We start from the raw sequence: 22,578 nt of genomic DNA, 5'->3' as shown, positions 1-22,578 counted from the left end.
GACTAGCACACTGCCAGTGATGGATGTCAATGGGTGATGCCCAGGAATACTCCTCATCCTTCCCAAGATGTTTTACGGTATGGTGCTAATAGCCCTCTTCCATCTTACCATGGGGATGCGCAGAGCATGCAGGTAGAAGGAGTGGATCTCCCAATAGCAGCAAATATTATAGATGAACTTGATAAGCCGGTGGATCCAGAAGACACCAGCAACGACCAGGATGGTGATAAGTGAGCCATTTTCCTGAATCCTGGTGGGGGGCAAAAAAGGAGATGTGAGGTAGTCCTTTATTAAGGAAAGGCTCAAGATGAGCTGCTATCCCAAAGGATTCCTCTAGGTTGAGCCTAAGTCTGTGTTCTGGGGTATGAGTTACTGCCTCATGCTCCACTGCTTACCTGTTAGCAAAACTGGACTTCAGTGCCCTTTGACCTATGGCCTTACCTGGCACTACAGACTTGGGCAGGCAAAAAGGCGTCTGGCAGAGTGACCTTGACAGGTTCAGTAGGATGCAGACTGTGGTTCACCATCTTGTTGGCAAATAGGATGTCGTAGTCCACACAGCTAACCAGGAAGGTGGTGAAGGCAACCACAAAGAGGAACTGCCTAGGGAGTTAGGAAGAAGGGTATAGTCCGAGAGTGAGGGAGGCACCAATGAAATAAAATGGGACAAGAGAAGAACCTGGAAGCAGGCAAACAAGATGGGAAATCGAAGGGGGTGGGAAAAATCCCAAAAGGCCTTCTCTGTTGCTCAGCCTCAAAGAAAGTTTTCAGGCCCAAGTCAGCTCCTAGTTTTTGCTCTTAGAATCAGACACCACGGTATCAGCTTGTTTTTGTTACTTCATGGTAATCTGCCACTCCCACCACCACCAGCGGATTTAACTTTCAGAGGTTTCATGATTATGGTCTCTGGTCTTCCCTTTCTGATCCTTTTGAGATTATAGTCAGAAGCCCTTTAAGATAGGAATAGAAGCCCTCTCATTGGGAGGGCTTCCCAACTCCTTCCCCTTCAGCAACACCATAAAACTCCTCCCTCCTAGAAGGTACAACCAAAGCAGCATACAGGCTCTTTCCTCAAGTATGTTTTGGTGCTACACAGGGCCCAGAACTATAGAGGTTTTGCAGAGTTTTGAGCATGGGCCCGAGCGTTATGGTCAGTGGAGTTCGATATTGGCACAAGGAAAAGAAAGACTGAGATGTATTCTTTCACCACATCATCTGTCCCTTCCTTTCACATACTTACATGAGCTCAAAGATCTCCCCAATGAGCATACATGTGAAGCCATTCTTCTGGTGTAGGTTATAAACGTGTACATGTTAAGAAAAAGTGATCAGTAAAGAGCAACTGAGAACACAGACTTTGATGTCACACACCCGCGCTTAGGTCCTGAATCTGTGACTCTGTAGAATATGACTTTAAGTTACTTAACCTCTTTTAAGTTTTTGCCCACACTGGTAAATTAGGGATAGTGATACCTGTCTTATAGGATTACTAGGTCCAAGAAAATCCATGCAGAGTATCTGACACAGAACTGACAAAGAATGAGTCAAAAGACATTAATTATTACCATGATTAAAATCCTATCAGAAAGGAGGATCACCCTTAGAAAGGCTGCTTATAAATCAACACCACAAAAGACATACAGGTAGAGGGATCTCAGCAAGTGTAGGGTATCATTATTTTTAATGATCATTATTTCACTATCCTCTGTCAGCCTCAGGATGTCGTTTCCTCTTTCAGGGATTAGAGTTCAACCTACCCCAAATTCCCCTCAGGGACCTGGCTCAGAGAGGGGCTAAGGGTCCCAGAGCTCCACCACAGGGACACCAAGGATATTCGGGAGAAGAAGAGGTCAAGGTTTTCAATATGGTGCCAAGGTGCTGTGGGCAGAGAAGAGAAATGTCAGAGCCCTGAAGGAACAAAAGCCCCTCATCCCTCAACTCTCCCCATACCACAGCAACTCACACTTGCTCCCCTCAGCCACATGTACCAATAGGTCCTCCTCCCCAGGGGGTGAATCGCTATAGGAGGCCTCTAGGCGCTGGTATTCCGTGTCAAACTGAGCCATCACCGCCGCCCCCTGTCCACCTTGTCCACCTGCCAATGATGAGGAAGAAGAGATCCTGGTTTAGAATCAGGTGCTGCTCATCTACTGCTCTGCCTACAACAGCAGGGGTGAGAAAGATTCCCTTGGGCTTTGCCTTCACCACCAGCCTCCTTGGCTCGAAGGCAGAGCAGGAGATATTAGCCAAGGAGAGTAGTAAGCTTGAGGGGTTAGGGGACCCTTAACCCCTAATGGTCAGTCATTCCCAGAGCCTTTACTGGGTGTCTACTGATGCCTCCCTAGCTTGCAGCCAGAATCTGCCCCTTTGGTGGGGGCGGGGGGGGCTTTTTCATCTTCTACTCAATGGAAGGAAATTTCCCTCCCCTGCCCCTCCTGGAAACCCTGTTCTGCCCAGAGACTAGCAGTCTGAAAGTATTTTGTAAACAAAGGTTTAAGATAAGCACATGGCCCTACCAGCTCCATGGACAGTGTCTGCTCCACTCCAGCCCTGGATGCCCTGGCTTGACAGCTGCTGGAGGAGAAGGTGTCAGGCCCCAGAGAACCGGGAGTGGGGACAGAATCCCAACCCTCCCACTTACCCAAGTACCACAAGGAGGAGGGCAGGGAGACCAAGTGAAGAAGAGGCACCTTCCAGCCTAGGACTGTGAGACCCTTCCATCGGCTGTACTATAGAAGGCCACCCATCCACATCTAGAATACCAGGGAGTAAACCTACTGACCTGTGGAGACTGAGTCAGTACAGGATGGAGAATGGGTGGCCCCCCTGGACTGTCTCCACTGCTCCACTCCAGTTTCAGAAATTAGACATGCCTCTTAGCGTCCACAAAACCCCAAGAAGTATTTTCTGAAGAGGATCTTTCTGGTCCACCTCTCCTCCTGATTTTTTGGTTTTTTGGGGTTTTTTTTTTTTTTGTTTTTTTTTAGCACCAAAGACCCAGCAGACATGGTCTGCATAGGAAACTCCAAGTCAGTGTAGACCCAGATCCTGGGTGAATCTGTGGGTTCCCTCGATCCCTGGAGCCAGGCCGGGTCAAGATGGTACTCACCCAGACAGTGCAGACCCCGAGGACCGTGGGTCTTGGCCTCACATGACCCTAGTGGGATTTGCTGGGTTATTGAGAGCTCTGTCTCTCAGGGAATTCACCACTCACCGGGTCAGTATAGACCCAGGGCCCAGGGACCCCAGTCAGGCAGGGCCTGGCTCATGGGTGCCTGCGGATGTTGAAAAGGTCGATACCCCCGGTGGGCTGGGTTTGCTTCCCCGCCGCCGGACCGAGCACAGGCGCCCTAGGGTCGGCCGGCCCCGAGCCGAGTAGGGCTTGGCTCCCAACAGCGGGTCTACCTCGTGCGCGGCCCCGCCGCCCATGCGCGCCCCCGTCCGCGCGCGCCCGCTATCAAAACATTCCGGCCGCGCGCCCCCGCCCCGCCCGAGGCGCCCCTTCCCCCGCTACTCGCCGCCAGCTCACTTGGTCTACGTGGGCACCCTGGCCAGGTCCAGCTTGGGCCCAGAATTTCAATGCCCAGTCTCGCGTGTCACCTTAGGAACCGCGACCCCGGCTATTCCAGACTCTCGATCTGTTCGGCTCGGCTCGGCTCGGCCAGATCCCGAGTGCTAGGCCCGGCGTCTGCCACTCACTGTCACCCGCAGCTAGCCTGGCCTATGAACATGAGGGGTGGAGACACGACGGCCAATTCTCGGCCCAGGAGGTGGGACTAAGGGCTAGGGGCGGGGCCTGGAGGTCAGAAGACCAATCATGTACTCTGGGTGGGGAGGGGCTCGGGTGCGGGCTACGCTGTTTGTCCTCTTCGCGACCCCGTAGTGACGGGATTGTTGTGGTGTTGCAAAAATCTGACTTTCGAATAAGGCTTGAGTGCCTCTCCGGCTCCCGGGAAACTTGTTGCAGTTTCTGAAGGCAAGGGCGAATCTCTAAGATTCAGTCAGTGCCGGACCTTATCTCTTGGGTAACGAAGGTCGGTTAGGCAACATCAGTGATTAACTCATTGAGTCAACTGTGGGACTCTTATTTGGAGCGGGATGCTCCCCACTACACTTTTGGGGTCTGAGACCAGGGGTTTGAGAAAATGGAGCGGGGTTACCTGTTTACCGCGGATCTGACTCCTAGTAGCAGGTTGAGGGCCAAAGGGTCTTGTAGGTTGAGGAGAACGAAGGCAGGCAGGCAGGAGACGTGGCAGTAGGATCTCGCTGTGGTGGGCTCTGTTTCTAACTCCTGTTCTGCTCCAGCAACAGCTTCTAAGTAATTCCGATTTAGACATGTCGCCGGCTCCAGCTTCCCCGCCAGTACCTGTGTCGGTCTCCCTGTTTGACCTCACCGCGGATGCTCCAATCCTTCGGGGCCTGAGCCTGAGGAGCCAGGATCCCAGGGAAGCTCTGGCTCGGGCTCTGCCTACTTCCTGTCCAGGTATCCGAGAAGATTTGGGGTGGATCCATGAGGAACAGGGCTCATTAGAGCGTATTACTCCTCCGGGGAACATTCTCACTGGTATTTACCAGCTCAGGAACCCAACTGACTTTTCTTCCTGCTGGATACAGTTTTTCTAAAAATTTATTTAATCTCGGGGTAGTTTCTAGCACAAGCCCCTGAGATGTCTTCAAACAAGTCTTTGGATATTGCTGTGATTCATTACATTAACACCACTACCTTCAAAACCACTTCAGAATACCTAGATATGTTCCAAATTTAACCGGACTCCAGTGATATAAAACAGTTTATTATTGGTTTTGTAAAACTTTACACTTTGGGGTACTGCTTTCTTACATTTCTCTTTAGATTAATTGGAATTGTAAGCTTTAAAATGACATTTAGGAAGTAGTTTGTACAATTAAGATAAAGAGGTGAGGGTGTAACTCAGTAGTAAAGTGCTTGCCTACCTCTGGACTGGATCCTCAGCACTGCAAAAAATATAATAAAATAATTTTATGGCCTACTGGGAAGGAGCTGAAACTCAGACACCTTTTGGGGACCTGGAAGTAGAGTTTTGGTTTTGGTAACTGAATGAAGATGTGGTTTGAAATTCTCCCTGGACTTGTCTTCATGGGAGTGTTTGCTCATCTTGGGAGTGGCTACTGGATGGGTGTATCAGCAAGTTCACTAATGAAAACAAGGAAAACGGGTTGCCCACTCTCCGTATCAGTGGAGTTTGCTGGAGAGCTCTGGAATTAATTGTTAACTGTGTCAGAGGGTTTGGAGAGCACTGATTAAAGAAACATTTTCCTGGTTGATGAAAAGAATAGCTCAGTTATGGTCATTTACTCTTGTTAGAAGTTTTACAGTATATTTGTGTAGTATACAGTGTGTTATGCATTGCTTAATGAAATAATATGGAAATAAATAAGATGGAAAAAGTGGTTTTGGGACTGTGGATGTAGCTGAACGGTAGGGCAGTTGCTTAGCATGCATGAGACCCTGGGTTCAGTCCCCTTCACTAGAAGGGGAAGAGAGAAAAAAGAAAGAAAAATTTAACCTTATTGTAAGTTATTTTCTACAGGATTCATCTGAACAGTCTCTTTGGCTGATTTAAATGCAATGCTTTATTTACATTCATTTTATTTATTTATTGGTCTTTTTGAGACAGGGTCTTGCTATGCAGTTCAGGTTGGCCTTGAGCTCACTTGTAGCCCAGGCTGACCTTGAACTCTCAAGGATCCTCCTGCCTCAGCCTCCTAAGTGCTGGGATTATAGGCGTGTGCCACCACGCCCGGCCACATTCATTTTAAATACATCTTTTCAGAAGCATATTTATTGTAAAGAGTGATTGCTGTACTGTTTACTTCATGATTGCTGGATTATAAATCCCTTGAAGGCAAGGTCATGGTATCTCTTTTTTACTTTCCTCTTCTTTGTATTATCAGATACTGAATATAATTCCAGGCACTGCTCCCTTTTTACCTCCAATTACCCTTTCTTATTTAGGTTCAGGGGAGAAAGCAAGCCCAGAAAGAAAAGTACTCCAGGCTCCTCCTGATAGTTCGGAGAAGTTATTTTGTTCAGCCTGTAACCAGAGCTTCCAGCACCACCAGGAACAGGTAAGAGGCCAGTATAACATCTAGGCCATCTGGGACTAACTATTAAGAAGAAAAGTATGATGTGGGTAGGAAGAGGTAGATATTTATCTTCATGCTTTCCTAAAGCAGTTGCCTATGCTCACCTAAAGCAGTTGGTGTTACCTGGTCATACTTCCTGGAGTTCTGTGAGTGGCTTTCACTACTAGACAAGGCCAAGTTGGGACATTTTTGTCTTCTCCCTCCCTCTTTGTCTTTGTACCAGAGAGAACATTATAAGCTTGACTGGCATCGCTTTAATCTGAAGCAACGTCTCAAGGACAAGCCTCTTCTGTCTGCCCTGGACTTTGAAAAGCAGAGCTGCACAGGTGATCCTGGTGGGAGTAGGGCACTGGGGTAGAAGGAGTTCCTAAAGTCTGAGGAAAGGTCAAAGATGGGGTACCAGGTTTGTGTGTCCCGTTGTCTTCAGGAGATCTTTCCAGCATCTCAGGATCAGAAGACTCAGACTCGGCCAGTGAAGAGGATTTACCCACGCAGGGCGAGAAGAGGGCTGAATGTGAGAGGCCTAACCGACCTCGAGGCTTTTACCCTCATCGGGTTATTTTCCAGAATGCCCAGGGCCAATTTCTTCAAGCTTACCGCTGTGTCCTAGGTCCTCACCAGGCAAGTGACAGCACAGGCTGTGTGGTCAGCTCAGCTTTTTGTACATTTAGACCACATTTCTCCTTTGCCAGTCCGTGTCTCACTGCTTCCCTTCCTCCTTTTGGATGTAGGTATCACACTTGACAGCACAGTCTTGGATTGCAAGTGGCGTAAATCTTGAAAGCGTCAAGTGTAATGGAATTAAGTTTGGAAATGGACCATTCTCTGTTTGAATTGTGGTTCTCCCTCTTGATCTTCTACCACTATCTCTTCAAGCCTCAAATTTCTTTCTTTGTAAAACAGAAACAAGGCTTGAGGTGGTTGTAAAAAATGAGATCATGTATGTGAAGCAGTCTGGCACTTGCTCTCATGCTGTCAATGAGTACAACAAATAGAATGTTTCTGCTGTGTTTCTGTCATACAGCTTCCCCCAGATGAGGCAAAATTGCTGCTACAGAGCCTGCAAAATGGAGGTCCAAGACACTGTGTGGTGCTCATGGCTGCAGCTGGGCATTTTGCTGGTGCCATTTTTCAAGGGTGAGAGGGTGCTGCATGGGGTGAGGATAGCATGGATTCTGTTAGTCTAGAGCACCTGCTTGTCTCTAGTACTAAGTCTGTGCTGTCTACAGAAGAGAAGTGGTAACACATAAAACCTTTCACCGATACACTGTGCGGGCCAAGCGGGGTACAGCCCAGGGTCTTCGGGATGCCCAGGGTAGGCCATCTTGCTCTGCCGGAGCCAACCTGAGGCGTTACAATGAAGCCACACTGTATAAGGTAAGTTTAGCCTACTAGATGTAGTGATCCTAATCACTTTTATCCCTCTAGTTCAACTCATTAATTGTTACAGTGGGGAGGTTTGGAACTCATCCTTTCAATTTTCATTATTCCTTCGCAGATAAAGTAGACTAGGGATATGTAGGATGTCTTTCTCTTTTTATGTTATTCTCTACCTCTAATTTTCTGCAAATTATCTATGGGCCAGCTTTTGGTTAGAGATTGTATTTTACTTTTATTTTTTGAGATGGGGTCTTGCTATGTAGTTCAAGCTGGCCTTGAACTTACTATGTAGCCTAGGCTCGCCCCAAATTTGCAGTGATCCTCCTGCCTCAGCCTCTTGAGTTCTGGGGATTACAGGTGTGTGCTACTATGCCAGTTGGTTAGAGATTTTAAAATAGCAAATGAAGATATGCCATTTTCTTTTCTAGGATGTTCGTGACCTGCTGACAGGGCCAGGCTGGGCTGAAGCTCTGGAGGAGGCCAGGATAATACTGCTGCGTGCCCCCCGTTCTGGTCGGTCCTTGTTCTTCGGAGGCCATGGAGCACCACTGCAAAGGGAGGATCCTCGACTTTGGGATATCCCTCTCCCCACCCGCAGACCCACCTTCCAAGAGCTCCAGAGGGTGTTCTATAAGCTGACCACTTTGCATGTCTATGGTGAGCCTCTGAAGCAGGGCCGAAGACATCCTAGCCCTTAGAGTATTCTAGCTCAAGCCTTGATTTTCATGTGTACATCCACAGGATTTTTTTAGCCCTTGTACTGAAGCCTGAGACCTGATTATGGTTTTGGGTTTTGTTTGTTTTGAGACAGAGTCTTGATGTGTAGTTCAGGCTGGCTGTGAGCTTACTATGTTGCTCGGAATGGCCTCAAACTCTCTTGCAATCCTCCTGCCCCAGTCTCCCAAGTGCTGGGATTACAAGCATGCACCACTATACCGAGATTATGTGTTTTCATTGAGAGAAACCTGAGCTAACTTCTCCTCTGAGAAGTTTAAGGAAGATCTTTTGTTTTATGACAGAGAACTCTCCGGAAACAGTCAGGTTGCACTCACCTCAGGCACACTGGAAAACAGTGAGAAAGGAGAGGAAGAAGCCAACTGAAGAAGAAAGAAAAAGAGTCCTGAGCAATGAAAATGAGGAGCTTGGACAGAATGGAGAATCACCTAAACAGGGTTTGAGCAATATCTGGCAGCTGTCAAATCTGTCTGGGTGTCTGTCCTGGAAATGTAGTGGCAAATTTTCTTTTTTCATAACTTACCTATCACCCAGCTGATAGGTGGGCCCTCATACCACACACACACACACACACACACACACACACACACACACACACTCACTCTCCAGTGTTTGCTTTTAAGTGAGATATGTCCTAGCAATCACTGGGATGCATATAGTGACTTTTCCAAATCTCCTATTACTCTCTGTTTATGGATATATCCCCAGTGCTTAGAAAAGTCCTAGCATGCAGTAGATGCTTGAAACTATCGCTGGGCATGGTGGCACATGCTTGTAATCCCAGCACTTGGGAGGCTGAGGCAGGAGGATCACTGCAAATTCTGGGCTACATAGTGAGTACAAGGCCAGCCTGAACTATATAGCAAGACCCCATCTCAAAAAACCAAAAACTAAAAAGAAAGAGAGAGAGAGAAAGAGAAAGAAAGAATGGCATTAAGTCTCACACTATTTATTGGATGCTGTGGTTGGGGGCTAAGAGGTGCTTCCATGTTTTCCTTTACTGTGCACATTCTAAGGCTGCTCATAGAAAGAATCCAGAGACGAAATAAAAACAATTTCATTTCCAGATGGTCTGAAATATCTTTTTTTTTTTTTTCCAGTATCAGGAATTAAACTCACAACCTCACGCTTGCCAGGCAGGCACTGTGCCACTGAGCTAAATCCCCAGCCCCTTGTTTTTTGTTTTTTTCTGTGAAATATCTCTTTATAGATATGATCAATCAGAGGCAGCTCACATCCTCCCACAGTCTGCTTATGTCTTAGATGGATCTATCATAGCAGATTTTTCTCTAGGTTCAGGGTCGGAAGACGAGGATGGATCCCAGGTAGAGTTGGAGTTAGTGGAGCTGACACTGGGAACCCTGGACCTTCGTGAGTTTGAAGTATTGCCCAAAAGGAGGAGGAGAAAAAGGAATAAAGAGAAAACACAAGACCATGACGCTAGGGCATGTATGACTCTTAATCAGCAACCCCAAGAAGATGAGCCCATTTCATCAGCTCAGTCAACCCAGGTGGTTGCAGCCCCCTTGGGGTCCTCAGTGAATGAGACAAAGGCCCCTGGTCAGCCAGAACTCTGGGATGTGCTTCTAGCTGCTTGCCGAGCTGGAGATGTTGGAAAGCTGAAGCTCCAGCTAACTGCTGAGGCTTTAGCCACTGAAGCTATGTCTCTACTCAATGCCCCCTTGGGTGCTGGTAGCCATACCCTTTTGCATGCAGCAGCTGCAGCTGGAAGAGGCTCAGTGGTTCGGCTGCTGCTGGAGGCAGGAGCTGATCCTACTATGCAGTAAGTAAGGGTCTCCCTCTTGGGACATTTTGGGTATGAAGAGGATAATTTAATGGCATTGGCCACTTACTAGTATTCCTTTTGTCTGACTGGGCAGTGTTGGGCAAGATAGGGGGCAAACTGAACCCATTTTTGTACCTAGGGACTCCCGGGCCCGGCCACCTTATACTGTGGCAGCTGACAAATCAACACGAAATGAGTTCCGAAGGTTCATGGGGAGGAATCCAGATGCTTATGATTACGACAAGGCTCAGGTCTGCTGGAAAAGGAAGGAGATGCAGAGTGGGAAGGCACTGTGGATTCTGGCTAGATATTTTTTACATGTAGTTTTACCAGAGGTAATGTGTATGGATCCTACCTAATATCTGCTCAAATCCCCCAGGTGCCGGGACCACTGACCCCAGAAATGGAAGCACGGCAGGCTACACGGAAGAGGGAGAAGAAGGCAGCCCGGCGGCAGCGAGAGGAGCAGCAGCAGAAGCAGCAGGAGCAGGAAGAACAGGAACAAGAAGAGCAGCGCCGATTTGCTGCGCTCAGTGACCGAGAGAAGGTGAAGCTGCAGGGTTTGCCAGAGCAAGCCTTCTTTCTTTGACAGTAGCAACATTTTATTCAAGGTAGAGAAAGAAACAGACTCGACAGAGTGAGTTTGGGCCAAGTAAAAGTAGGAAAAGAAGTACACACTACAGCATGAGATTGGGCCACCATCAAGAGAGAACAGTGGCCAGCTTCTTTAGAGGTCTCATCCCCTCCCAGAGAGCAGCTGTCACTTCTTGGGTAAACTAACACAGCTTCTCTTTCTCAGAGAGCCCTGGCTGCAGAGCGCCGGCTTGCTGCCCAGTTAGGGGTCCCTGCCCCGCCAGTCCCTGACTCCGAGGTCGCCAATGCTCGGTATGGGACCAGGGGCTGGATGAAGGCGTGGACTCTAATGTCGTAGGGACCATTTGGGGCAACAGAATGAGTGCCAAACTGGTATTCAACAGGGATGGTGAGGGGATTTGAAGTACTTGGGAACTTCGGAGTGCTGGGGGGAGCTTGGATTGGAAAGTTTCTGGGATACCTGTCCAGCTATGTTTCTTCCTCTTCAGACGCTGCTGGAATTGCGGGGCATCGCTCCAAGGCCTCGTTCCCTTTCACTACCTCGACTTCTCTTTCTGCTCCACACGTTGCCTCCGGGATCATCGCTTTCAGGCAGGAAGGCCCTCTTCCTGATCATTCACAGCTCTACCTGGGCCCAGCTTGAGAGGACACATTTGCACCAGTCCTAGCTTTCTTCTTCCCAAGACACCAGACAGTAGTTGAAAGAGCAGGGTAAGGAATGTACAGGAACCAGGGCAAAGACAGGGCCACAGGGGTGTATGGAGTTGGTACTGTCTCTGGTCTTTAATCACAATAAAGTTTGGCAAGGAAACTGCACTTGTACTTACATTCAGAGGTATTCTGGTCTTATGGTCACCATGGCCAGCACCAAAAGATCCTGCCCACTCCATGTCCCAGGCCCTAGGGTCATCTTTTTTTTCAATGCCCACTTAACTCCATTGGTTGATAGGCACTTTGTGCATCTGAGAGAAGATCAGTATGTGTCCTATGCAAGGTACTGTTGAGGATAGGCTTGTCCAAAAATTGGATATGGGGCTGAGGAGGTACATTTTCTAGCTCCAGCAATGTGATTTTGTTGATGCCTCCCTTAGGAAACAACAGAGGTCTTGGCACATAGAGGGTCTGCTGTGGCCCCTGCTTTGTCCAGTACCGGCCCAAGTTAAACCCATTGATCCAGACTTGGCCCTGGGGGAGACGGAGAGTAGGGAAATGAAGGGGGTCAGCTCTCCAGGGGATAGAATGACCCCAATTTGTTTTTCTGATCCATTCCCCTTCTTTACATGATTTTTCTTTTAGCACCCCCACCCTGCCAACCACTAGCAACCATTAGCAATACCTTGGTCCATCCAGGTAGATAGAGAAATGTATCCCCAACTGAGCCTAAAATTGGAAAAGTTGTCGAATAGAAGATGGGGCCAGAGGGAGCGGTAGGCTGTTTTCTTTTCTGCCCCCGGAGGGGAAACCACCACTTTACAAGATTATCAATTTTCAGAGGGAACATCATCCACTGGGTAAGGATTGTTTGCCCCAGCACTGGGGGTTCTAACAAACCCTGTGGGGAGGCAAATGAGAGGTGATTATTCACTAAGCTCAAAGGCCACAATAGCCCTAATCCAGCCCTGAGATATAATGGTAGCCATGTCCAGGACCCCACAAGCTATTACTTTCCTCTTTTAACTTGTAAGGGCACAGCTATGGTTGCTCTTCCATTAGGACCCTATCCTTTCAAGGATGATAGTCAATAAGAATAATAGGGGGAAAGTGTAGGCAAAGGTAGCTTACCTTAAAGTCACTGTGGTTAGACCCAAAACTGAGCCTCCCCATGTTCTCCAGCAACATATCCAGTTGAGTTCCTATTTCCCCCATCAAAAACAGTTCGTGTTTCATATTTCGTTCAAGAACACCCTGGAACACCTGTGGATAAGAGACAGGATCTATGAAAGGAAGAGCTTAGTGTCTAGCTCTTGGCTCCTGTACAGGGAGCCACATTAGAATAGTTATGTGGAGGGCAAGAAGAATGAAGCCATCTTTCAGTCACCCATCAATCAGACTCATCCTCATTCCAGCTTATAACGCTGGACCCTCTGCAGATAGGAGCAGGCAGTAGAAAGGGTAGAGATGGAGAACATAAGGCCAAATGTATTGGGGGAAGGGAGGAAACTAGGGCTCACAAGGTAGCCAGGACTTAGGTTCTCACCCCATCCACCATCACATAGGCACGGTCGTGGACTCCATTATTTGGCACCCAGAAGGGTGTTGGTTCAAAAACCGTGAAAGACAGATAGGTCCGGTATAGCACAAAGCCATGGTCCTACGTATGGAAGGACGAAAGAAAAAGACACTGTCAAGAAGATTGATAGCTAAAAGGAACTTTTGCCTATATTGCATTCATTCTAGGAATCGCCTTCCCTACCGCATATAGGCTTCTGTCTTACCCACTTTTTTGTTTTGTTTTGTTTTGTTTTTTCTGAAATCAAACTCACGACCTTGTGCTTGCCAGGCAGGCGCTGTGCCGCTGAGCTAAACTCCCAGCCCCTGTCTTACCTGCTTAACAGCCTCAAAGGTCATTGGCAAGAATGAACGGATAGGTCCCTGGGGGCAGAGAACATCTAGGAAAGTCAGCAAACCTCCATCCTATTAGAATAAGGGGCAAGAATCAGAATAAGAAGTTTCTGGATTGAGGGCAGGACCAGGTAGCTATCCAGAGTAAAAGCATAGAGTCAGGAAAGATGGAGAGAAACTTACCAGGTGCAGGGTTAAAGGTCCAAGAGCCATCTTGCGACTGGGAGGAGGTAAAGGTCCCAAAGGAATTTCCTGAAACTGAACCCAAATCCTCTCAGAGCCATAGGAAAATGACAGAAACAACCTCTATTCCAAAGCCGTACAGGAAAGACCTTTTTTGGTGGTATTGGGGTGGAACACAGGGCCATACAATAAGGTACATCCCCAACCATTGATTTATTGATTGTAGTACTGGTGATTAAACCCAGGGCCTTCACACTGAACTATACCCCCAGCCTTCCCTACCTTTATTTTTTAATTTTTGAGACAGGGTCTTGCTAAGTCACTAGACTGCCCAGCTGGTCTTGAATTTACAGTCTTCTTACCTCAGCTCCCACTGTGCTGGGATTACAGGTGTACATCACAATTCCTAGCTTTAGTTTTCACTTTGAGACAAAGTCTTGCTAAGTTACTAGGTTGGGCTCAGACTTGAGGTCTTCTTGCCTCAGCCTCCCAGTGTGCTGAGATCATAGGTATATGTTATGATGCCTGGTTTAGAGCAAGTTTCTTATCTTGGGGCTCAGGGCTTTCAGAGATCATGAAGACCCTATAATTTTGCACACACATGTGTAACTCCCCATATAGTCCCATTTGAGTGAATAGGAAATAACTTCCATGGGATGTGCAAAGAGCTCTGGCCCAGACAGCCACCACCAATTTATGGGATCCTATTATGAGTTGGGCACTCCCTTCTCCAAAATTAATAAAAGGAGGCACCTTGCTGATGACATTTCGAAGAGCAAAAAGCTTAGGCATGGGGTCCCCTGCTTCAGATATGGGTGCATCATAGTCATAGCTGGTAGTAATTGGAAGGAAGCGTCCCTTGTCATCAGCACCTGGGGTAGAAACAATTTCATTAATTCATGATATGTTCTGGATGATGCAGTAAGCAAAGAACTTAATGCAGAGAATTATGCCATCAGAGCATAATAGAGGGGCACTGCTGCCCTTCTAGACATGCTAACGCATCCAGCCCTGAGATCTAATTTTGTTACCTCGCTGCTCCTGCCCTAGGGGCCACCTATACTTACCATTCCAGTATCCAAAGTTGGTTCCTCCATGGAACATATACCTGGAGGGAGGGAGGGCAGGGGGAAAGATAAAAGCTGACCCAGTGAATCTTTTTTTTTTTTTTTTTTTTGCCAGTACCAGAAATTGAACTCATGACCTCACACTTGCCAGGCAGGCGCAGTGCCACTGAGCTAAATCCCCAGCCCCTGACCCAGTGAATCTTAACATTCACCCCCAGCTCCAAGTAACAGATCTGTATTGTGTCTCCAGTTACATGTTCACGCTGGCTCCCAACTTGAGCATGTTTTCTAGTCCTATGGTTACTGATGGAATGGACCGAGTGGAGTGATTGTAGCCCCAGTAATCCAGCCAGCCTGTGTAGTACTCGGAGTTCACCTAGGGTGTAAAATGGAAAGAGCCATGAGTAGGTGGGAACCAAGTTGAAGCCATTCCCATCCCGACTCTTGCTTTGATTCCCTTCCCCTCTGGCCCCTCACCAGTGGCCCACGGGGTTCATACTTGCGAAGCAGGCTAAAGATTTTGGTCATATTGTCAGCTACAGGAAGGAGGCAAGGGTAGAAAATAAGTATCACAGAAAAGTTCCCTCTTCCCAAGGCTCCACTCCCATCCCTTGTTTAGGAGACCTGGACCAAAATCTACAGTGGCATAGAGTCCTGGGAGGGAGCCACATCTGAGTCCTTCTGGCCCATCTGTGGTAAAGAGCAAGATCTCATCTCCTAGTAGTGCACGGAAGAGTCCTGCCAGGTGTCTCATGTAGCTGAAGTCGCAGGCCTTGTAGCTACCATATTCATTCTCCACCTGCCAGAGGAAAGGGAATGCGGACGAGGTGGAGAAGGATAAGCACCCCTTGCACCTCCTTCCCTTGCCCAGTCGACTTCCCACGTGTACCTGAACGCTAATGATGTTGCCTCCATTGTGGTAGAGAAATGGATATATCTTGGGCAGCAAGACATTTAACCAGGAGTCCACTGCGGCAAGAAAGTCTAAAGGAAGGAGCAGCACTCTGCTCATTAGGGGTCCCCGCTACCTCTGCAGCCCCCGCCCCCAGCATCCCTGCTACAGTAGCAACTTCAGTGCTGCCCTTACTGTAGGCTGCCGCTTCCACCCTACTTGCTCACAACTAACTCTGGGAAGCAATGACTCTTAGGAGAAACTCTCAGCCTTGAACACTTAGAAACTTGCATATCAATAGAATTTGAACACAGGACCTTAATGTTCCTTAAAAGTACAAGAGCTGGACATGGTGGTGCTGCATGCTTGTAATCTCAGCTACTCAGGAGCCTGAAGCAGGAGAATTGCAAGTCTGAGTCCAACCTGGGCTATTTTATGAGACTGTCTCAGAATAAAAAGGGCTGGGGATCTAGTTCAGTGCTTTCTGGATTCACACCCCAGCCCTGTCCCCGCCAAAACCTACATAATAAAAAAGTTAAGCACATAATAGAGTTATCATTGTAATCAACTTTTACCTATGATGTACCATGGAAACTCATAGAGCATCTGGCTTGCACCCTGAAGGAATTAACTAACAGTCCAAGTGGTTTAAGTCGGCAATTCAGGCATCATGCCTTAAACCTTTAACTCCTTCTTGTGATTTTTGTGGTTTCCCCTCAAGGTCTTCATGCATGTTGTTTCCTCTGACATTTTTCTTCCTATCTGCCTGTATTTAGCCAGTTCCAACTCGTGTCAATTCTTAATTTGTATTTCATTTCCTCAAGAAAACCTTTGATATCCCAGACTAGGATAGCTCCTGTGTTACATACTCTCACAGTACCACACACTTCTCTATTAGGTACTTAAATTATAATTGAGCATCTGTGCCTGTCGATGTTTCTTGCTAATGTCTTCCACTGGTGAGCAGGAAGCTTGCCTGGCAGGTTCACGTGCTACATCCCTGTCATTAAGGATGAAACCTAGCAGACAGCAGACTCTCAAAGGTGGAGTCAATTAAGACACTCTGGAGATGCTTTTTGATTCTTAAACCATTTTTTGAATTTTTATTCTATTTTTTGAGATGGGGTCTTGCTACGTAGTTCAGGCTGCCCTTGAATACACTATGTAGCCCAGGCTGGCCTCAGACTCCTGAGTGCTGAGACTACAGGTATGCACCACCACGCCTGGCTTGTACTGCCTCGTTTTACCCAAAGATATATTTTTAAAAAATTTTTATTAGTACGTTTGCAGCACATAATGATTACATTCATCTGGGGGTACATGTACACAGTACATCTTAATCTTTTTTATGCCCACTGCCCTCCTCCCATTTCTTACTCCCTTTCTCATTAATCCAAACATATTTTAAATCACATTGATTCATTCAGCAAGTATTTATAGATGCTGACCATACACGAAGCACCGCTCTAGGTGTTAGGCATAAAGATCTCTGCCCTTATGGAATTTCCTTCCTAGTGATGGAGGGAGACAGTAAATTAAATAAATAAGGGGAAATAGTATCTTTTAGTGCCAAGAATGAGGCAGCGAAGGAGATAAAAATGGCACAGTAGGGGATCTTAAAGTTTAGAGGGTGGCCAGGGAGCCTGGTTGAGGTAATTTCTGCAGGAGGACAAAGGGATTACCACATGCAGAGGCTTCAAAACCAGAGGCTGGCAGGGTTGAAGAACACCAGTGAGGTACCTATGGTGGAGGCTGGGGCAGAGTGAAAACGGGGAGAGGGACAGATGTCAGGAAGGTGACTGGGGCCAATTCTGCAGGATCTGGTAGACTATTTTAAGGAATCTATGGTTCATATTCTGAGTAAGATGACAATTTACTGGGAAGGTTTAAGCAGAGAAATGACATGACCTGAGATGTATCTTAAACTTCTATTTTAACAGTCACACTGTCATACTGACTGCTGTAATGAGAATACATGGGAGAGAGGGCAAACAAAGGACTCCAGTTAGGAAGCTATTAGGATTAGTAAGCTGAGAGGTAGTTGGTGGCAGAGGAGTGATAGAAAATAGTTCAATTCAGTGATGTGGGGGTAAAGCTGATGCAATTTTCTAATGTATTGAAGGCAATATGAAGGAAGGCAGGAGTGAGGGATTATACCACAGTATCCAAGCTGCTCAGCTGGAAAATGGACTTGTGTTAACTAAAATGGGGAGACAGTAGGGAATAGCTGGTTGGGGAGGCAATACTAGCAGCTTGCTTATATCATTATGCCTTTTATTTGTTCAAATAGAAAACTCACATAGGTAGTTGAGCATATGTAATGGACCCATGGGAAAGGTCCTGGCCATAGAGATACATGTTTAAGAGTCATTAGCTATTTGGTGGATTTTAATTCTGTCACACAAATGGATGAGATCACCTAGGCAATGAGGATGGATGGAAGAAGTATCCAGGGACTGAACACGGATACTCCTCAGCATTTCGAGGAAAAGAAAATCAAGAAGGGCCAGGAAGACACTGAGATGGAGTGGTCAGGAAGACTGGGGAGGAGTACAGAGACCAGATAAGAGAGACAATATGGCAGATGAGAGAACAGCCCATCTCAAAAAGACAAGATGCAGCTGGGGATGGTGGAGCACACCTGTAAATCCCAGCACTCAGGCGGCTGAGGCAGGAGGATCGTGGCAAGTTTGAGGCCAGCCTGGGCTACATAGTGAGTTCAAAGCCAGTCTGAATTACACAGCAAGATACTTTCTCAAAAAGAAAGAAAAGGGGCTGGGGATTTAGCTCAGCGGCAAAGTGCCTGCCTGGCAAGCGCAAGGTCGTGAGTTCGGTTCCCGGTACCAGAGAAAAAAACCAAAAAAAAAACAAAAAAAGAAAGAAAAAAAAAAGCAACAGATAAGAGTGACCTAGCTGGGATGTTTGTCACACTGATAACCAAGGTTGATTTGGCTGATCTGGTTGGCTCAGCAGATGTCCCCTTTCTCCCGCACCATTCCCTGTGTTCCCTCCTGAGGCTGTGTGCTCAGTGGAAGAGAATTACCTTCCAACAGAGAATGGCTCTTCAGTCAAGCATATAGGAGTAGCTGCACTCCCCTGCTAGAACCTCCAAACAAATTTGAAGGACAGAGAAACCAATCAGCCGTCCTGAGTGCTACAGGCTTGGCTGGTCGAGGAGGAAAAGGCCTGAGGCATCCCCATGGATTTTACATGGAGCTTGCCAGTTGTCTTGAGCTAAACAGAGACTACATGTTTGTGTTCCAGTCATACCTCACCACTGTCATGTTTCATAGCCAGGGTTGGGAAGTGCTGGAAGGGGCATAAGGTTCTCCAGCACCCTCAGTTGTTCATCTGTACCCCAAGTGTCCTCTACCCCATGTCAGTAAATATTGCCACCATCTGGACTGGCCAGAAACGTGATCCCTTTCTATTCTCCTCTGGCCCTTTCTATTCTTCTAAAACCCCATCTCTCACCTTCCAATCAAAGTCTATCAACGAGTCCTGGTGATTTTTACCTCCAAGCCATATTTCAACTCTGGGCTCTTTCATTTTTGCTGCCATCACCTTGCTCCAGGCAGTGTCATATCTGTTCTCAACTACAGTCATAGCCTCAGTTCTCCACCCTTGAACCCCTCAGTCCATTCTCCACATCCAAGCTAAAGAGTAAAACAAATCAGGTTATGTCTCACTCTGGTTAAATATTTTCATTGGCTTTCTACTGTACTTGGCATAAATTACAAACTCCATACAATGGCCTACACCAATTGTCTATCTCAACTCCAAACTCATATTACCATCTCCCTTATCCAGCCTCAATGGTCTACATTCCTAAGTCCTGCTGTGTCCTTTCCAGTCTCTGGACTGAAATGTTCTTGCCTCACTCTTCACATGACCAGTGCTGCTTCTTCCCTAGAAGTCCTATGAAATGCCACCTTCTCAGAAAAGCCTTTTCGACTGCACTATCAAAAAGAGGCTCTCTCTCTTAATGAACTCCTTGTTTATATATTATTTTGTGTGGGAGTATAGACTGGTGTAACCACTGTGGAAATCAGTGTGGAGAGTTCTATATTTTTTGTAAAGTACATTTACAGGTTGTAATTTTTTTGTGTGTGGTACACTGGGGATTGAGTCCAGGATCTTCATACTGAGCTACATATCCAGCCCTTTTCCTTTTTTCTTTTTTTTGAGACAGGGCTTTGCTTTGAACTCACTATGCAGCCCAGGCTGGTCTTGAATTCACGATAATCCTCCTGTCTCAGCCTCCTGAATGCTAGAATTACAGGATTACAGGTATGCCTCATTTTTTTTTCTTGGACAGGTCCCATTAAGTTGCCTAGTCTGGGCTTGAACTTGAGATCCTTCTGCCTCAGCCTATAAGGGGTACTGGGAATAGTGTTTTGTTTTGTTTTAAAATCTGTATCATCCATTGTAAGGCCTATTGCACATGGATTGGGTCTGTCTGGTTCTAGTTTCTAACACCCTGCTGGGCAAGAAGGAAACAATGATAAATATTTCAATGAATGATCTCCAGGCTGAGGATGGTATTTTCTGGCTGGGGCATATAAATGATGCATCTTTTTGTTGTATGCTTTTTTCTATGTGAAATCCTTTGTCTCAACCCACCTGGATCTGAGGTTCTTAGATGAATTTTAGGTTTTCGAAGCAACCAGGATGGAAGACCCCCCTGAAACAACATAAAGGCCAAAAAGGAGCATGTAGGCTTTGTTGTTTTGAGGGTGTGGTGAAGAGTTAAGAAGGGAGAGTGTTGAGTATAGTACTGGAAATGGCCCGGGAGTTTAAGCAGAGAGAAACCACCATGGGTGGCTTTGCTTCGGCCCCTTCTCCAACTCACCATCTCCCACTCTGCACAGATGTAAGGTCCTGGTCTCAGTATGACCAACAGGTTTGCAATAGCTGCCTCATTCAGAAAGGCAAGGAGGTCACGGCTGCCATTAAAGTTATAAACTCCAGGCTGCGGCTCGTGGTAGTTCCAGGGCACGTAACTGAGAAAGGAAGAGGTTAACAGGACCCAAGGAGGGAAGATGCTAGGCAGGGCCCTAGGGGTGTCTTGCAAAGAATCTCCAGGAAGCAGCTGGAAGGAGATTCTGGCCCTACCTTTCCCCCTCCTACCCAAGGCTTTGCAGTTCTAACCCCTCTTCAGAGCCTGTCTCCCAATCCAGTTCCTAGGGGACAGTGGGAAAAGTAAATTCCACCCCTTTAAGGCTCTTGTGAGCACTTACAGCTGTACAGCGTTGAGGCCACTCAATCGCATCTTGAAAAGCCGGTCTGCCCAAAGCACCCTCGGTACCCGAAAGTAGTGTAGACTGCCAGACACATAGCGGAATGGGACCCCGTCCAACAGAAACCTGTCCTGTTCCCAATCTACTACAAACGACCGAGCGTCTGCCTGCAAAGCAAAGAGAAGAGCCTGTGCTCAGCAGTGTTGTGTAGTGAAGGGTCTGTGCCCACCAGGAGCAGAAGATATGCTCAGCTGGCTGTTTAGTGGTTGACTTTCTCTCATCTGCCCCAATTGTTCTTGCCTCACCACACCCAGTTAGGGAGCACAGCCCTCTCATCATACCTGGGGAAGCCGGAGTATGAGGAGCGGCAGCAGCCAGGAGAGAAGGCAGGGTGATTTCTTGCAAGCCATGGAGCTTACAGGGCTCCTCTCCTCTGAGCTGTGGGTCCAACTGTCAGGTGCCAGATTCCTGGGAGTGAACCTCGGCACACAAGGGATGGAGACCACCTCAAGTTTCCCTGCACTTAGCCAGGACTTTGTTTCCAGTCTGCAGCCACTCACTAGTCTACTTGTTTTTAAAATCCTTTACATCTTGCTACTCAAAATACAATTCAACACTCAGCTCTATCAGCATGACCTGGGAGCTTGTTAAAAAATGCAGAATCTCAGGTCCTACTTCAGATCTACAGAATCAGAATTTGCATTTTAACAGATTCCCAGATGAGCCTGAGCACATTCAACACTGAGAAGCATTGCCCTGAGGGCGGGACATGCTTTGTCCATCTTGAATTCTCCTGCATTTAGCGCAGGGTCTGGCACATAGCAGGTGAAATCCAAATGACTTGATGTCAGAACCAAGGGCTAAAATAGGTTCAGAACCAGGGGAATCTGTAGGAAGATATTCATGGTGATAGGGACGTGGAGTGGGGGGACACGTCACAAGATGGATGTTTTCCCCGAAAAGCTGTTTCAGCAAAATAGCCCATCCTGATCATTCTATTTTCTTTGGAGATTCACCCCTATCCAATTTATCTGGGTCTATCTGAGCAAGAGATGTCAAGGACAACTGCTTGGTTCTAAGCCTTGAGGATTTGTGAATTTCCATCCCTCCTGCTTTCACAGTCTAGACGATCAAAGCAACAAGTGCTGACTATTATTCTTTTTATTGATAGTTATTGAGGGTTTTGTGCCAGATAGTGTCTAAGCACTTTACACCTCATTTAATCTTCAAACCACTCCATGAAATAATTATTCTCATTTTACAGAGGGGAAAACTGAAGGATGAAAATACTAAATAGCCAGCAGTGTGACAACTATTTAACAGAGCTGAGACTTAGAACTAGTCAGTTTGGCCTTATTTATTTATTTGTTTTTTGAGACAGGGTCTCACTTTGTAGTTCTGATTGCCCTTCACCTCACTATGTAGCCCAGGCTGACTTCAAACTCACAGCGATTCTCCTGCCTCATCCTTCGGAGTGCTAGGATTATAGCCTTGCGCCAGCAAGCCCCGTTCAGTTTGGCCTTATGATTTACGTATTTTACCTTAGGTACAACTATATCTGTTTTACAGCTAGGAAGAGTGAAGATTTTAAAAGTTAAGGAATTTACCGGAGGTCACACGGGTGGGAGGTTCTTAGGACCACATTTAGAAACTGGCAAACTGGTTCAACTGTCTAAACTCTTAAACACTGACGCCAGGGCAATGAAGATGGTACAGGTGGTACTCCCGAAGTCCAGGCCACCCGCCCCAGTTCCTCCCTAGATCCCCCTTTGGGCTGCACTGTAGTAGGCAGAAGTTATGAGGCCTCCTACCTCCGACATTGGGAAATAGTGGTCCTGGGGCTTCAGGTCGAGCCCGGCTTTGCTCCCCTTTCGCTCAAATGCCTGAGTCTTGACCAGTACTGTAGGCCAAGTGGAGAACGCTTACCCGGGTCCTGGGACCAGTCCACCTCTATGTCTAGCCCGCCCCCAGCTTCTTCACTCTGCTCTCCCACATCTTCCCGCGGCCCAGCAG

The 22,578-nt window shown here is 47.2% G+C and overlaps 3 protein-coding genes across 19 annotated transcripts in view; 1 reads left to right on the top strand and 2 right to left on the bottom strand.

Annotated features, from left to right (window-relative positions):
• Atg9a (autophagy related 9A) overlaps positions 1 to 4,362 on the bottom strand; it is a 10,963-nt gene extending 6,601 nt beyond the window's left edge. For 2 of the 13 annotated variants that reach the window (XM_013519837.1, XM_005395551.2), the window contains exons 1-7: positions 4,161 to 4,362; positions 2,517 to 2,574; positions 1,964 to 2,095; positions 1,835 to 1,878; positions 1,241 to 1,305; positions 442 to 603; positions 109 to 250 (exon numbers count right to left, since the gene is read on the bottom strand). In XM_013519837.1, the coding sequence (XP_013375291.1) occupies positions 109 to 250; positions 442 to 603; positions 1,241 to 1,305; positions 1,835 to 1,878; positions 1,964 to 2,095; positions 2,517 to 2,574; positions 4,161 to 4,337 (780 nt within the window). In that variant the 5' untranslated portion in view covers positions 4,338 to 4,362. The other 11 variants (XM_013519841.1, XM_013519842.1, XM_013519838.1 and 8 more) reach the window with 11 other exon arrangements.
• Positions 3,816 to 11,432, top strand: Ankzf1 (ankyrin repeat and zinc finger domain containing 1). Of its 4 annotated transcripts, none has more exons than XM_005395567.2 (14): positions 3,816 to 3,976; positions 4,334 to 4,483; positions 5,996 to 6,108; positions 6,350 to 6,452; positions 6,554 to 6,747; positions 7,151 to 7,263; positions 7,356 to 7,503; positions 7,935 to 8,163; positions 8,526 to 8,678; positions 9,535 to 10,024; positions 10,167 to 10,278; positions 10,407 to 10,574; positions 10,827 to 10,912; positions 11,110 to 11,432. In XM_005395567.2, the coding sequence occupies exons 2-14, from the start codon at positions 4,336 to 4,338 to the stop codon at positions 11,231 to 11,233; spliced, it is 2,181 nt and encodes a 726-aa protein (XP_005395624.1). In that variant the 5' UTR covers positions 3,816 to 3,976; positions 4,334 to 4,335; the 3' UTR covers positions 11,234 to 11,432. The 4 variants fall into 4 exon arrangements, with proteins under 4 accessions (XP_005395624.1, XP_005395623.1, XP_005395620.1 ...); XM_005395566.2 differs by having other exon boundaries at positions 3,816 to 4,000; XM_005395563.2 differs by having other exon boundaries at positions 3,816 to 4,034.
• On the bottom strand, positions 11,381 to 22,578 carry Glb1l (galactosidase, beta 1-like). 2 transcript variants are annotated; one of them, XM_005395570.1, is made up of 17 exons: positions 22,492 to 22,578; positions 20,907 to 21,045; positions 20,566 to 20,732; positions 20,178 to 20,328; positions 19,949 to 20,009; positions 15,323 to 15,417; positions 15,058 to 15,232; positions 14,911 to 14,969; positions 14,688 to 14,809; positions 14,434 to 14,474; positions 14,120 to 14,238; positions 13,367 to 13,441; positions 13,166 to 13,255; positions 12,819 to 12,932; positions 12,404 to 12,535; positions 11,958 to 12,173; positions 11,381 to 11,806 (listed from the first exon to the last, which is right to left on the bottom strand). In XM_005395570.1, exons 2-17 carry the CDS (start codon positions 20,973 to 20,975, stop codon positions 11,540 to 11,542), a joined length of 1,953 nt encoding a protein of 650 aa, XP_005395627.1. In that variant the 5' UTR covers positions 20,976 to 21,045; positions 22,492 to 22,578; the 3' UTR covers positions 11,381 to 11,539. The 2 variants fall into 2 exon arrangements, with proteins under 2 accessions (XP_005395627.1, XP_005395626.1); XM_005395569.2 differs by lacking the exon at positions 22,492 to 22,578 and adding an exon at positions 22,377 to 22,468.

This window comes from Chinchilla lanigera, unplaced genomic scaffold (genome assembly GCF_000276665.1).
Source record: "Chinchilla lanigera isolate Chin_1 unplaced genomic scaffold, ChiLan1.0 scaffold00052, whole genome shotgun sequence".
NCBI classification, from domain to species: domain Eukaryota; kingdom Metazoa; phylum Chordata; class Mammalia; order Rodentia; family Chinchillidae; genus Chinchilla; species Chinchilla lanigera.
This window is presented reverse-complemented; position numbering and strand designations above follow the sequence as displayed.